This window comes from Eulemur rufifrons, chromosome 14 (assembly GCF_041146395.1).
Source record: "Eulemur rufifrons isolate Redbay chromosome 14, OSU_ERuf_1, whole genome shotgun sequence".
Classification (NCBI taxonomy): domain Eukaryota; kingdom Metazoa; phylum Chordata; class Mammalia; order Primates; family Lemuridae; genus Eulemur; species Eulemur rufifrons.
Genome location: NC_090996.1, coordinates 14280568 through 14296392, shown reverse-complemented (window position 1 = coordinate 14296392; position 15825 = coordinate 14280568). Strand labels below are relative to the sequence as shown.

The following is a 15825-nucleotide window of genomic DNA, read 5'->3' as shown; positions in this document are numbered from 1 at the left end:
GAGAACTGAAAACATATGTCTACACAAAAAACTTGTACGTAAATGTTCATACCAGCATTATTCTAATAGCCAAAAAGTGGAAACGACCCAAGTGTCTGCCAGTTGACAAATGGATAAATAAAATGTGTTATTTCCACACAATAGATAATTCAGCTATAAAAAGGAATGGATTCAGGATACATGCTTACAATGTGGGTGACCCTTGAAAACATTGTGCTAAGTGAAAGAAGCCAGACACAAAAGATCTCATATTATATGAGGCCATTTATCTGAAATGTCTAGAATAGGCAATCTATAGAGACAGAAAGTAGAACAGTAGTTGCCTAGACCTGAGAGGAATGAGGAGTGATTTCTATGGGTGCAGGGCTTCTTTTTGGGGTGATGAAATGTTCTCAAGTTCATTGTGATGATCATTGCACAACTCTGTGAATACACTAAAAAACATTGAATTGTGCACTTCAAATAAGTGAATTATATGATACAGGAATTATATTACAATAAAGGTATATTTTAAAAGAAAAGCTTAGCCCTTCCTAGATTAATTTTGTACAGATAAAATGTTACTGAAGTAAGGTTCATAGATTGTACATTTTGCCTATGATTAGAAGGTCCTGAAGATCATCCTCCCTGTAATATCCTCTTCCCCACAGGGGAAATAGTGATCAACTCCTCTGAAATAGTTACATATTATACCCAATAAGGGATTTTACTTTTCTCCAAAAACGAAATAAGAAGAGAATACAAAAACAAACAAAAATGAAAATAAAAACCCCACGTGGTTCCAGGCCAAACCTTCTGGGCAGCCAACAGAAGCAACATGAATCCTTTTCTGAATAGGTATTGTCATAGCCACATTGTCCCAAATAAAAATCAAGCCCTTTTAAATATGAATCACAATTATCAAACACAGAAGGAAATAATCTGCCATAATTAAAAATGAACAGCCTAAAAAAAGAAAAGAAAAAAAGATAGATGGCCCTGATTGCTTTAAAATATACAGTAGTCTGAAAGGAAATATGTGATAAGTACATTTAAAATTATTAAAATCTTAAATTATTAGAAGAAAGCATTAAAACATTAATATTAAGATACTATTTTGTAAAGAAGATTTTTTGTTTTTTTGTTTGTTTTTAAAGAAAGAAGCAAATAGGACCCAGTCATTGAAAAAAAAACAAAAACTCTATGATTCAGGTAAAAAGCAATTTAGACACTGTCAAAGAGAGAATTACCAAACTAGAAGCTGGATTTGGATAAATAACTCAAAATACAGCACAAAGACATAAGATTTGAAAATATGACAGAGATTAAAAGAAAAAGAACAGAATGAGAGGAGCTCACATGTATCTAATAGGACTCACAAGGGAAAGAGGGAGGACATGAGAGTGAGGAAATATGCAGAGATGATGGCGGAAAAATTCCAAAGTTGATGAAAGACCTTATTTACCAGACTGAATGAATGAATGCAGACTAAAGCATGAATCCTGAGCAAAATAAATAAAAGTAAATCCACACCAAAATGAATTTGGCACAAATGCAAAACACCAAAACCAAAGAGGAAATCTTAAAAACTGTTGGAGTGAAAGGCAGATAACCCAAGAAGACAAGACAGTTTCACTGGCATGACCACTCAAGAACAACAGGGGAGAGAAGGCAAATGGGATGATGATCTTGAAGGAGCTAAAAGAAAACAACCCTCAATCTCGAATTTTACACCCAGCTAAACTTTTCAAGGATTTATTTCAGAAAACAACAAAATAAATGTTATATAAAAAATGAAGAAATTGTAATGAAAATGGAAATATTGTTTTGATAATTTTTCAAAGGATATGCTTTGAAAACAAAGTAAACTAATGGCAAACTACTGAGTTGAGACTATATTTTTGTTCAAACCTTCCCAACTGTTGAAAACCTGTTTTTACAGTAGTCAAGAGGATGCAGAGGATAATCCTTTATGTGTGAATTCACTCACTCCAGGTTTTTTTCTTCTAACTTTGTTCTCTTCAGACAATCCTGTATCAACTCTTACACAATAACTCTGAGGAGGCTTTCTCCAGCAATGCTGTTTATTTTTGTAGTGACTGCTATGTTTTAATTAATATTGAAATATGGATTTTGTATCAAAAGAAGCATAACAAATCGTTTTTGTCTTAGTCGATTGAATCAGGTATAGCTCCAGGGGGCTCACAGACGGCCTGTGCAGAATTAACTATATCGATTCAGTATTGCCATGTTCATAGTTCACTTGTTGAGAAGGTTTTTGATCAAGAGTAATAATTGTTCTTGCAACTGAAGCTTTGCTTTGTCAGTAATCACATTCTTTCATTTTTTGAAAGTTACAACTTACAGAAAATTATTTCTAAATTTTTGATTGGATTTTTGTTCAATTAGAAATGCGGGCCGGGCGCGGTGGCTCACGCCTGTAATCCTAGCACTCTGGGAGGCCGAGGCGGGTGGATCGCTCAAGGTCAGGAGTTCGAGACCAGCCTGAGCGAGACCCCGTCTCTACTAAAAATAGAAAGACATTATATGGACAACTAAAAATCTATATAGAAAAAAAAATTAGCCGGGCATGGTGGCGCATGCCTGTAGTCCCAGCTACTCGGGAGGCTGAGGCAGTAGGATCGCTTAAGCCGAGGAGTCTGAGGTTGCTGTGAGCTAAGCTGACGCCACGGCACTCACTCTAGCCTGGGCAACAAAGTGAGACTCTGTCTCAACAAAAAAAAAAAAAAAAAAAAAAAAAAAAAGAAATGCGGGTGCCATACATAGCTCTCTGGGAAGAAGAGTTGAGTTTTGGTTCAAGTATTTTCATTACCAGTTGAACAGTTGGGTTATTGATGCTCATTTCAAGATTGGATGATTCAGATTGTAGACATTTTTAATGCTGGAATAATGAGCCCTTAGGCATGGCTTTTGGGCCGATCTCTTTTCTGGTGAGTGGGCGTTCTCAGCATCAGTTCTCCCCCACCTGGGGGTCCACAGGTGCCCCTCCAGTGCTGCTGGTCCTGTAGCACTTTGTTCCTTCCCCTTGTACTTGGCTCTTCTGGATGGAGCTTCCAGAACCTCCTTCTGTGGGAAGCCCCCCTCCTCTAACCGCAAGGCCCTTCCAGTCACAGCGGTTTTGACTTCCTGTCTTCCCTGGACCTGCTGACACTTCCCTCCCCAGCGGAGGAGCCGAGCCGGCCAGACACTGCTCGGCCTTTTGGAGTGGGGGCGGAGCCAGGGGGGGAGGTGGGGGCTGTCAGTGACATAAGTAAGGTCGTAGATTGTACACTTTGTGCATAGTTGGAGAGTCCTGAAAATTGTCCTCATTGCCCTTGATATCTTCTCACAAGGGCTGAAGGGTAGAGTGGAGCCCTGCCTCAGGGAGAGGGGGCTGGAGAGAGAACTAAGGAGGGGAACGGAGCTGATGACCATGTCTGGATAAAAGTGTCACCTCATTGGAAACAGCAGTTCCTTGGTACTTAGCAATGGCACTGTGTGCAGGAAACTGGACCCAGCACTGGGACGTGGAGAAGGACATTTCAAACCACATCTCAATGAAATTGACAGCCTTGAAGTGCAGTCTAGCAGGTCCCGTGACATCTTATGATATATTATGATATATTAGGGGGATAAATGAGGCCTTAAATCCAAAGAGACCACATGAGGAGGAGCAGTGAGCTGCGCGGTGAGAACCCCGGTGGAGGAGGGAGAGACGGGAAGGAGAGAGTGAGCGTTCTGAGTGGTTTTGTTTTTAATGAAAGGAGAATTTCTAACAATGTCTCAAAGCTTAAGATGCCAGGTTGGAAAAGGAGTTGAATCTGCCTCAACAGAGATAATGGGTAAGATTTTTCTTCTTCAAACCCTAAAAACTTTGCAAATAAATGACAGATCTTGCCCTGATAGAATAGAATTTGAATTAGCTGAAACTGGCATCCTGAACTCTGCCGTTTTCTTCTTCAGCAACCTCGCCTGGCTCTCTCCTTGCGAGAAATCTGGCTGTGTCTGAGTTGCTGCAATCACCAGCTTGCCGCTGCTCTTTGGGGACACGGATGCCCCTCTGGCAAATGGATGCACATATTACCACCTCTCGGAAAATCAGCTGTCATTTGTAGGTCTGTAGTGAGAATTGGGCACTTACAGTTTCAAAGATTGACCCACAGGAAGCAGTTAAGGATTAGTGAGGTGGACCCATTGTGTTGCTATGACAATGGCCTCTCTTTTTACAGCCAGGGACAGTTTTTGGAACACAGCACTAATATCTTGGGCATACAGTATGTTTGGCGTTCTCATCTTGTTCTGAATAAACTCACATAAATTGTAAGTTTATATTTTCTTTTAATGATAGTGACGCCTTTAATTCATAGTGATTCAATGTTTCAGTTTATTACTCTCTTTTGTAAAATAAGTATATGTATAAGCCCTGGTAAAAGCCCTCGTGGTGTTTAAGACACCCCGTGGGTGCCACTTGCGGGCACAGGGAGCAGGAACGAGGAGTGTGGGCACCACAGCTGGAAGGCTGAGGACAGAGGGCGCCCGTGACGAGCATCCCTCCTCCCCAGAGAACCAGCCAGCCTCGAAATTACAAGTGTTTCTTTTCTATGACACTTAACTGCTCAAATAAATTAATAGAGTTTCAGTGAAGGACCGAACAACTGGATGAATGACTCTCAGCTGACATATTTGGGAGGGAGTTTATCTACCACACTGAGCTGACCAGCAGTATCTCCCTCCAGCAATGTAAGGAGGGTCACTGTGGCTTTTACAGTAACAGGCACGAGCAGGTGACTTTTGTATGTTGTGGGCACATCGGTGACCTACGCCTGGCAGCCAATCTAATGCCATGCAGGGAAGATGCGAGACGTAGTGAGGAAAGAAGGGGAGAGGTGCTGCTCCTAGGATTGTCACGGCCAGGGACGGAGCCCTTCAAGGACTGCATGCCCCCCCTCCCCCGGGGAAACCTGGCAGGGTGTGGAAGGGGCAGAGGGGGTGCAGGCTGCCACCCCCAGGCTCAGTGTCTCCTCAGCCCTGCTAGACTGTGACTTGCAGTGGGGCCTTCATCCTTTCCTCTCCCTCATCCTTTGTTTATGGAAGCTCCCAGCCATGGTGGCCGCCTACTTACGCCACTAAGTCACGTAGCAGCAGCCCTTTGAGGGCTTCCAATGCCATATGGATCCTGGCATTTTGTCTTAAAAACCGTATTTGCATCATAACCAAGTACCCCAAACTGGGTGGCTAAACAACAGAAAAGTATTCTCTCTCAGTCCTGGAGGCCAGAATCTGAGACCAAGGTGCTGGGGAAGGGTCTGTGGGTCTGTCCTGGCCTCTCTCCAGCTTCTGGGGGCCCTGGGCTTGTGGCAGCATCTCCCGGGTCTTCCCAGGGCATTCTCCCACTGTGTGTGTCTTCCTCTTCCCTGACACTTTCTCTGCGTGTGTATCTGTGTCCAAATCCCTCCTTTTTGTAAGGACACTAGTCACACTGGTTTGGGTGCCCCTGCTTCAGTGTGACGCACCTTGACTAGTTGTATGTACAGCAACCCTGTCTCCAAAAAGGATCATGTTCTGAGGCACCAAGGTTAGGACTCCAAACTATGAATTCACGGGGTGCACAGTTCAACCCATAACCAGGGAGACCAAAGCACTTTGCTATAGAAAAGCTGGCGATCAGATGTTGGGAACAGCATTGTTGTGCAAACACATGTTACTCTCTGTATCTTCAGATTCACTGACTAGCAGAGCTATCTTCATGGCCTCTTTGCAACAGGGAGGAAGTCCTCGTGTCTGCAGGAACGGATGAGTGGATGGGTCTACGGAAAGACAGTAGAGGAAGCCCCCTGAGCTCTGGCTGCAGAGGTGCATTCGTGCACCCCTGTGTCCTCGGAGCCTGGTAGGATTGCCAAGGAGAAAGGGAACCGACACCTCCACTCACCTTCCATGTGTCAGGCTCTGTACCAGGCACTTCCCACTTCATGGTCTAGGGGTGGTCGCAGCATCAACATTTCACTTTCTACAGCAAATAGCTATTGATCACCTAATTGCAAAGTGCTGGGTGGGGGAGAAGACAGACGCCAAAGCATGAAGGTGGGCCGGGCTTTGCCATTTCACAGATGGGACAACTGAGGCACAGAGGTCAGGGCAGCACCCCAAGACCCCCTGCTGAGTCGGGTCCTGCTCCATTGCCCCCTGAGCATCTCACTCCCCAGTGTGAGCCTCAAGACCTCCTGAGTTCAAAAGACAATTTTCCCCCCCTAGAAGTGACCTACGAGAGCCTCTGATCCTTCATCTGCAGAGTCAACCGCCCTACAGGGTGCTCAGGAGGGTTGAACGAGGCAAGGTGCCAGAAGGTGGGGAACTGCAGGTGTTTCTCTTCTTGTTGTTTTTTTTTTTTTAGACAGAGTCTTACTCTGTTGCCCAGGCTAGAGTGCCATGGCATCAGCGTAGCTCACAGCAACCTCAAACTCCTGGGCTTAAGCAATCCTCCTGCCTCAGCCTCCTGAGTAGCTGGGACTACAGGCATGCGCCACCATGCCTGGCTAATTTTTTCTATATATTTTTAGTTGTCCAGCTAATTTCTTTCTATTTTTAGTAGAGACGGGGTCTGGCTCTTGCTCAGGCTGGTCTCGAACTCCTGACCTCGAGCGATCCTCCCTCCTCGGCCTCCCAGAGTGCTAGGATTACAGGCATGAGCCACCACGCCCGGCCTCTCTTCTTGTTTTGACCACAGATGCCTGGTGTGTAGTGGATCTTCAGGCCCCACTGAGAACTTCTTGTCTCTGGTTATAAAGCTGCATCCTCTCACTTGCCTTGGGATGTGCCCAGATCCATCTTTTCCTGCCTGGATGGTGTTGGAAGTTTGAATGGGCCCACAAGAAAATCAGCAAAGCAAATTGATATTATCTAGAACAGTGGTCCCCAACCTTTTTGGCACCAGGGACTGGTTTCATGGAAGACAATTTTTCCACAGACCAGGGTGGGGATGGGGATGGTTTCAGGATGATTCAAGTGCATTACACTTATTGTGCACTTTATTATTATTTACATTGTAATATACAGTGAAATAATTATACAACTCACCATAATGCAGAATCTAATGCCACCGCTGATCTGACAGGCGGAGCTCAGGCGGTGATGGGAGCAATGGGGAGCAGCTGTAAACACAGATGAAGCTTCGAGTGCTTGCCCACCGCTCACCTCCTGCTGTGCATCATGGTTTCTAAAAGCCCACAGACCGGTCCATGGTCCCGGGGACTGAGGACCACAAATCTAGAATATAAAGTCCTTGTTTTTAAATTGTAGCTGTTGTTTTTGTACACATTGTATTTGAATCACTGCAGACACATCAAGACAAATTAATTCAGTGACAAGGTAAACAGGGGAGAGATTGCATGAAAGTAAGAAGATGACCTGATGTGCACGTGTGTCAAGAATTGTGCGGCTGCCCCTGTACACCCGCCTCATTGTCAGAATGCCTTCATTTGAATGGAATAGAATGCAATTTCCTCGAGCTCCAGTTTTCTCATTGGTGGAAGAGGGTAATGTTATCTACCGCATTGGATCATTGTGCGGATTAAATGCAATTATGCATCTGAAGGCGGCTGGCACAAGATAAGCGCTTAGTAAACCCTTTTTCTTCTCCTTGTTATGTGTAAATCCTAACATCACCTCCCCCCGCCAGCCCCGCCTGTGCCCTCGCAGAACGCTGGGTTCAGCGATGTCAGCGAACTGACGTCTGTCTGAAAGTGAGGATTTCCCACTTGAGATTAAAGTCTGCAGTTTCCACAAATTAATACAGAAAAAAAGACCAAGCATATTTTCTTGCTAGGTGGACTCAGGTAAAATTGAGCTCCTAAATACCCAGGATTTATGGAATTTGTTGCTAATATTAAAGAGATTTACATATCTGTTATACTCCTGCAGGTTTAATCTGATTACTACAAAGTGCTCAGAATACATTGCTATTTCAAGGACAGCTTGATTATTTGGTTCAAAATTGGACCTTTATTTGTAGAAGCCTTTATACATTTGATGCCAATCTATTTAACTCATTCTTCACAGTTCCTTCAGCTGCCCCTGAAAATGTGTCAGCCGAGGCTGTCAGCTCAACCCAGATTTTGCTGACATGGGCTTCTGTGCCGGAGCAGGACCAGAATGGCCTTATCCTGGGCTACAAGGTATGTGTTAAGGTGACCCCCCCTTTGCTTACAGAGCCGGGTGGGGAGACGCTAACACGTCGTTCCTCCAAACCAACCCATGTTTATTCTCTTACACATCTAAAGCACTGGCCTCTTTTACATCAGTGTTTTTTTTACATCAGTTGCCTTATCCAAGCCTTGTTACAGTCTGGGAATTGGCCCTGGCATGACACTTAACAAATGCCAAATCAGGACACCGATAGTAGCATAAACTTGGGGTTGGACTCAGACTCCCAGCTCACGCCCGGCCCTGCCCCAGCCGCTGCCGTGCCCAGGCTGGTTACTTAAACTCTGTGCCTTGTATCCTCACTTGTGAAGTGGGAATGATGACAGTAGCCCCTTGATAGGACTGGAGTGGGAATTAAGTGGGTTATTTTATAAAGCACCCTTGCTCACGTTCGGCACTAAGTGTGCTTAGATGGGTGCGTGTTTGTCATTGTGTGTCATTGTCACTGGTTGGTCCTAGCAGTGGCATCAGCTTAAGAACAGAGCCGTCGCAGCTTCTCCAGGGAGCCTTCTCTGGGTTCCGCCTTCCATGCATCTACCTTGACCCTTTAAAACCTCCTTCTATTCCTTGTTCCGTCACTTGGAGGTGACGAGCCCATGTCCCCGTCTGCTCTCAGCTCAGCTCTGCCAAGCAGCAGAACGAGCTTTCCTGGATGTGGCCAGCAAGGCCACGCTTGGCACCTCTTTGCCTTCCCCAAATTTCTCCTACCTGGCTCTTGTTCCCCCACCTGTTCTCATGCTTCCTCCCTCCCGGGCCTTCTAGGTGCTCCCTGCTTGGTTCCGTGATACGTGGCAATCCTGTTGAGTGGGTTCAGTGACCAAAATGCCACATTCTTGGGTCCTGGAGGAAAATGCTCCTCCCCAACCCCTCCCTGCTGACTCTGCCTTTCACAGCCTCTAGTCCCTGATCTCAGAGGGCAGCTCAGAGGGGTGGGCTGTGAGTGAGGACTTGGGGACTGTGGCTGAGAGCATCAGAGGACAGCTGTGTCTGTGGCCCGAGCATAGCCCAGGGAGGCTGCAGCTTCCGGTCCATGTGGAGAACAGCAGGTCTTTTGGGGCAGAAACCCAGTTTCCATGGAGCCTGTAAACCTAGGGGGCTGCTGGCTCCTGCGTAGGAAGCAGAATGTCTCTGTGCTCATAACTGAGTCTTTGTTTTAGTGGCTGTGCTTGGCGTGGCTGCAGTTGGGCAACTCAGATCTCGCAAATTACGACCAGGCAGCCAACTGGCCCAGCCGTGGGCAGGGCGATAAGCTCCCCTTCCACTCTGGAGTGCCATCGCTTCTTCACCATCTTCCTCCCCACACGCCAGCATGTAGCGATCAGATCCATAAGCTTTTGGCACAGCCGTCCTCGGGGAGAAAGCACAGTTGGTTGGTCCTTGATTTGTGGTTGGGAGCCTGCCCCGTGCCCAGGAGGTCCCATCCTGACGTGCTGCGTCATCGTAACCATCCGCGCTGTGTCGGTGCTTCAGATCCTGTTCCGGGCCAAAGATCTGGATTCTGAGCCCAGAAGCCACGTCGTGCGAGGGAACCACACACAGTCCGCGCTGCTGGCAGGCCTGCGCAAGTTCGTGCTGTACGAGCTCCAGGTGCTGGCGTTCACCCGCATCGGGAACGGGGTCCCCAGCTCGCCCCTCATCCTCGAGCGCACCAAAGACGATGGTACGTTTTACGATTTTCACCTTCGTGCGCCCCGCTGGCTCCCAAGTTTGCGTTTCCAATCCAAACAATTCAAATTGCTGTTGTTTTTTAACTTAATTTTCAAATGTCTTTTTTTTTTTTTTTTGAGTTGAAAGAAACAAAACAAAATTGTTTTTCAGTCACTGAGTGTTTCTATGGCCAATTTCAGCCTGGAGTGAATTTTTACAGCCTAATTATGAACCTGTGCAGAGTTTGCATCGTAACTCTGCCACAGGCGGTGCTGGAGAGAGGCCGTGAGGGCGGGGCGGCTGCTCCGTGTGGCCGCGGCTATGCGCACAGCTAGGGCGGTGCCCCTTATCCGGGGACATGTCCCAGACCCCCAGTGGATGCCTCAAACTGCAGATAGTACGGGACCCTGGAATTCTGTTTTTTCCCATCTGATAACCGAGACGGCTACCAAGTGACTAACAGGCGGGCAGTGTAGACATCGTGGATGCCCTGGACGAAGGGAAGAGTCACCTCCTGGGCGGGATAGAGAAGGACAGCACGAGAGTTCATCACACTACGCAGAGCAGCACGCCACTGAGAACTTAGGGATTGTTTATTTCTGAATTTTCCATTTAATAGTTTTGAATCGAGGTTAACCAGGGGTAACTGGAGTTGAAACTGGAAAGTGAGACCGAGGATAAGGGGGCTGTTGTAGTTAAAAAGTCCAGAGTAGACTGGTGTGCCTCCATTCTCTTGGTTCTGCCTGTTCTCGCCACGTGCGTTATGAGCCATGATTCCAAGTTCCCCTGTGGGCAGCTGTGTGTCTGACGGGCTCCAGGGTCCCCAGGTCCCTGCATTTCCAGATCCGCATGAGAAGCACGTCACACCGGCTTTGCTTTAGGCAAGTCTAAGTCATCAGTAAATATGTTTTCCCACCTTGCAGATGTCAAACATGCAAAGGTTAGCGCCTTTACATTTTCATTATTGAACAGACTGTAATGAATATGTCAGGGGAAAGACACCGATCTCCCCCCAAAAAACCCGCCGTGGGGATCAGAGGGTCTGACAGCAGGGAAGCAACTGCAGATTTTCTTAAGCATCTTTACTGAGTGATTGAATGAGCCCCAAACACACGCCAACCGCTGAGTGGAAACCGTTCTCTCCATTTCATTGGGGAGCAGCACTCCCGGCTTTGCCTCCATGAGCGAGTGAGCCCTCCACGCTGGTGTGTCCGTCCTCCCCAGCACAGGGTCTCAGGGGCGTGGGGATCTGCAGGGGCAAATGGAACCTGGACACTGTTTCTTTGCAAGACTATACGCAGCATAGTATCACAGGTTACTCAGATGAAAAGTAAGAAGGGACATTTTAGAAACTTCCTAACACTAGGCCTGTTGCAATTGTTTCTTCCTGAAGCACGTTGGCGAGTATGGAATGACCTTTCTTATCTCACTCAGTCTTCATACAGATATGTCCTTCCTCTTCCTCGTTGCAATGTGATCCACTGATTAGCCCAGGGGGCGTCAGAATTTGCACGTCTGTGAATTAGTCCTTGCTGCAAGCCAGTGGCCTCCTTCAGTATTTATTTTACCCCAAAATAGGTGTCATAGCACATGTTCAAAATTTAAAATACTGTTCTCAGCTTAATAGCCGGAGGCAGAATTCACCAGCCCTGGAATGACTAACGCACATCATTCTATTCTGGTATTGATTGTTCCGTGCCTGTTCCTCTTACCTGGGAATCAATCGGTTATTAAGTCCCAACAGGAAGCTCACACTGGCCACACACTTCCTTGCCTATCTAAGTAAGTAAATATATTTTATGAAGGCTACGACCCTATTATTCAGTGGTTTTACAACACATAACTGCTTTTTGAATTATTGGTGCACTGAACCACACAGAAGAATTATTATGTGCATTTGTGCACATCAACTCGTAATTTTCTAGGACAGTGCAGGAGAGACGGAACGTGCATATGAGAAAAATTACTGATTATAAACATCTTATTTCATCAGTAATTATAACCTGCATTTAGAGTTGGAAAGAACGTCGGGCCACCTTATCAAACGCCTGCTTTGCAGATGTCAAACCCAGTGAAGGAAGCTCAGTTTAGATTAGTGAAATCTTCACTTTCGACTTGATGTATACTCTACAAAGTCCTCTGGTGACCATGCACTAGTTTCCTGGTATATCAGTGACACTCACACTATTCCTAGCATAGTTTCTGAGCCCTGATTTTGGAGCTTGGAAAGTAGATGGACAGGATTCAAAATGAGGTGTTTTCTCAAACTGGTCGGGGAGCCACACAGAGCCAGTTAGACTGCAAAAGTCATTTGTGTGAGACTTCAGAGCATTCCACCCTTGACCAGTGTCATCCGTGGTTGGGGCTGCACTTGGCTGACCCTCAGAATCCTGTGTAACCTGTCACTGTCTCGGCGTCTGGATCACCGTGTCTTTCTCTTCAGCCCCAGGCCCCCCCGTGAGGCTCGTGTTCCCTGAAGTGAGGCTCACCTCGGTGCGGATCGTGTGGCAGCCTCCAGAGGAGCCCAACGGCATCATTCTGGGTAAGGGACCACGGTGACCAAACGTGGAGAAATAATCAGATTGATTCTTCCATTTTTATTAGGTACTTATGAGGTTAAAAAAATCACGTCTACAACAGCCTCGCATTTTCTGAGCTGAGATGATCATGGACCCCTTGACTGTTCTCTGAGTTATGCACAAAGGCTTTTTTGTGGAATGAAATTTGCATTTTGTTAACCCAGAATTTCTTCCATTTGTTCGAGGTTCATGGAAATGCCGTTTGTAATCAACCTTCCCTTTACACTGTGAAATATCAGGCTATTTTGATGCGTATTTGGGAAACAATAGGCTAGTTTTTCATGGAAGATGCAGATATGGGCTTTGCTCCTGAGCTCCTGGAAACGTCTTCCTGCTACAGTGCTTGCACCCGATCCTCGTAAGAAGCTACTGATGTGAAGTGTATGCCTTGGGTCCCAGGAAATTAATTTACTTTTAACTTTTCATTTAGAGAAGCTACTCTGATAACATTGATGAAAAGCCTTAATTTTTCCCAGTTCCTTAAAGGCAGCAAATTATATTTTAAAATATGATCAGTTTCTTTATTTATTCTCCCTTTCACCGAGACAAATTAGGACTTTCTATGAGCCAGGCATCATATGCATAGTGGGAGGTAAGGAATTAATAGGATGTGCCCATCCACAACACACCCCTGTCCCACAAGGGAGATACACAGTGAAGTTACAATGTGGTGGGTGTGATAAAGACTCTGTTAAATGCCCCGCAGGCAGCTCCTTCTGGGTGAGAGTCGTAGTGGGCTGCTTTTGAGCTCGATCTCAAGGACAAGTAGCTTCCAAAGCCTTGGAAGGAGGGAAGAGAAGCATCCACTCGGCCAGGATAGGACACCTTTGCCTGTGGGACCGAAGGCAGGTCCAAGGCTGCCGGTGTCAGTGGGGCCAGTTAAGAGCTGCTGTGAGCGCCCTGCTGTGCCCTGGAGAACGTGGCCCTGAGGCCCAGACGGTTTAAATTGGGCTTTTAGAGGCACAGGCACGAGGCACAGGATATTGCTCCACACCCAGGAGCTCTCAAATATGGGATTTCCCTAATCCTAACACACTGGAGACCCCCAGATTCAGTTAGCTTGTGTTCTAGGTGATTTACAGTAAAATTATAAATCTGAACTCACAAACAGGTGGTAAAATTCATCACTCTTGCCTGCCTTTGATCTTGGGATTCTAAGGTTTGGTTTGATTAATGGTTTCATTAGGAAAAAAAAACTTTGAAAACCTGTGCCAAGTGCGGTAGGGAGTCAGTCGCCCACGGACTCTGAGCAGGAGAGTGACGTGATCAGATCTGTCTTTTAGATAACACCTCAGGCCGCAGTGAGAAGGGTGGACTGAAAGTCAAATATTTTTTGAGCACTTGCTTCATTAGGATGGGGCCTGGAGGGTCCCTCGCTCATACTCAGGAAGGCTGTGGCCTGTTTTCACTTTGATTTCTGTGACTTCTGGAGGTGCTAGATTGAAGTATTTCGCTATGAGTGTAGCATTCCCGAACTAGGTGACCTTTGGAATTGCAGGTTCTTGCTACTAAAATCAGAAATGAGCAGCTGCAAAAGCCACCATGGAAGCGAGCGTTTCAGGGGCTGCCGCAGCCGAGGGGCCGCAGGTCACAGCTGGGGCCTGCGCTGCCTGCCGAGAGCCCAGACCTGGGGGAGGGGCACAGTCTGCAGAGCAGAGGGCCAGATGGCCAGGGCCAAGGGTTGTGCCGGAGCCCACAGCCTGGCAGGGCCCGCCTCAGTACACCACCAGGCTGCAGCCTTTCTAAACAAGCAGGGCTAAATATCTAATTACCCAGAAGTCGTCCCCAGCATGCAGTGAAACAGGAAACACTGGGGCACAGAGGGTGAAATTCTAACCTGTTGCTTCTAGTCCCGGGTGGCCGAGAGAACTGTGTTCGCTATGAAGAAGCAGGCCCTCCCCAGCCTCACCCTGCCTAGAGCCCCTGGCTCCTGCTGCCTGCATCAGTAGAGCCTCCCAGCACACCCTGACTCCTCGGTCATCTCTGTGCCTTCACTGTCGCCCACTGGGCTGCCAAGAAGAGAAGCAATTCTAGAACAGGTTTGCACGAGGTCGTGTGGGAGCAAAGTGTGTTTCATCCGTGTTTCTCTCTTGCCAAAGAGAGGCCTGTGCTCTGATTCTGATGCCATGACTTTGACCTGCCCACCTAAGGCCTTCCTTGGAAACATGGTGAGGCTCTGGCCCCAACCGGCTCCAGGGTGTGCTTGTCGGGGCCTCTGCTCCTCCGTGAAGACTCACATGGGGTGTCCTCTGTACCTCCAGCTCTCTGCCTGGTTGGGCTCTTCTCTTTGCTCCTGGTAGCACGGCACGATCCCACTGTCCAGATGAGACTGCCAGCTCTCTTTAAAATCTGTCGTTAACGTTTCAGGCTGTCTTTAACCTTTGTTTCTCTGATTATAAAGGCAGTATAAAATGATAATTGAGGCAACAATGGAATGCCATTTCACGTCAGTCAGATTTGGAACCATAAGAAAGAGTGATAACACCAAGTACACATGGGGATGTGGAGGAACAAGCCCCCTCCCGCACGTTGCTAGGAAGGTGAATTGGTGCGGCCACTCTGGAGGCCGAGCTGCCAGAGTGGGAACTGCCAATATCGGGGAAAGGCAAACACGTCCATGCTCCACCCGGCAGCTCTGCACTTCTAGGCTGGGCCTTTTTCCCTAGAGAAACTCTCACGTGTGTACACAGGAGAAATGCACGAATATATTCATTGCAGATTCATGTACATAGCAAAAAAGAAAGCAGGTATAGTCTGCATGAGTTACATGGCATGAACCTCGGGCTGCCCGCTTTTATTTTTCCCTGTGTTTTAAATGCTGTGTCGCAGACAGGCACAGTGGCAGCATGGGTGGCATGTTGGACATGGCAGCAACACTACCCAGGTGAGGCCCCAGCCTGCCATTTACTAGCTGAGTAAATTTATAAAAGTTGTTTAAAATCTCCATGGCTCAGTTTCCCCACCCCTCAAAGGGGAATAACATTCACGCCTCCCTCATCAAGTTAAATGAGGTGCACACAAAGCACTTAGAACAATGCCTGCCACATAGTAAGTGCTCAATAAATGTTAGTCTTAATATCACATTTAATATTTCCTCATTCCCTGGACCCGAGGGAGCTGGAGACCTGGGGGCTGCTCACAGGCCTTCGTGTCACTGTGAGCTCAGTGTAGTCCTCGTGTCTGCTTCGTATTCACTGAAGGGGTGTTGCGTTCATTTGTTCTCCACGGCTCCAGGTGCTGGAACAAGGGTTCATGTTGACAAGAGAGGGGAAAAAACCTAGAAAGGCAGTTGGGTTACAGAATGTTCCTAATGGACGTTGAGAAGTTTGGATTTTGATTTGTAGTCCCTAGAGGCGGGTCACTGAAAATCACAAAAGGCCAGGTAAGGAGAGGTTAATATTTAGTTTGAGCACTCCAGCCA

General features: G+C 47.0%; 1 protein-coding gene across 1 annotated transcript in view; it reads left to right on the top strand.

Annotated features, from left to right (window-relative positions):
* The window catches only part of SDK1 (sidekick cell adhesion molecule 1), an 860282-nt gene that overhangs the window by 743498 nt on the left and 100959 nt on the right, over positions 1-15825 (top strand). Inside the window, exons 26-28 of the mRNA XM_069486624.1 lie at positions 8035-8150; positions 9649-9838; positions 12269-12367. Coding sequence (XP_069342725.1) covers positions 8035-8150; positions 9649-9838; positions 12269-12367 — 405 coding nt within the window. The remainder of the gene's footprint in view (positions 1-8034; positions 8151-9648; positions 9839-12268; positions 12368-15825) is intronic.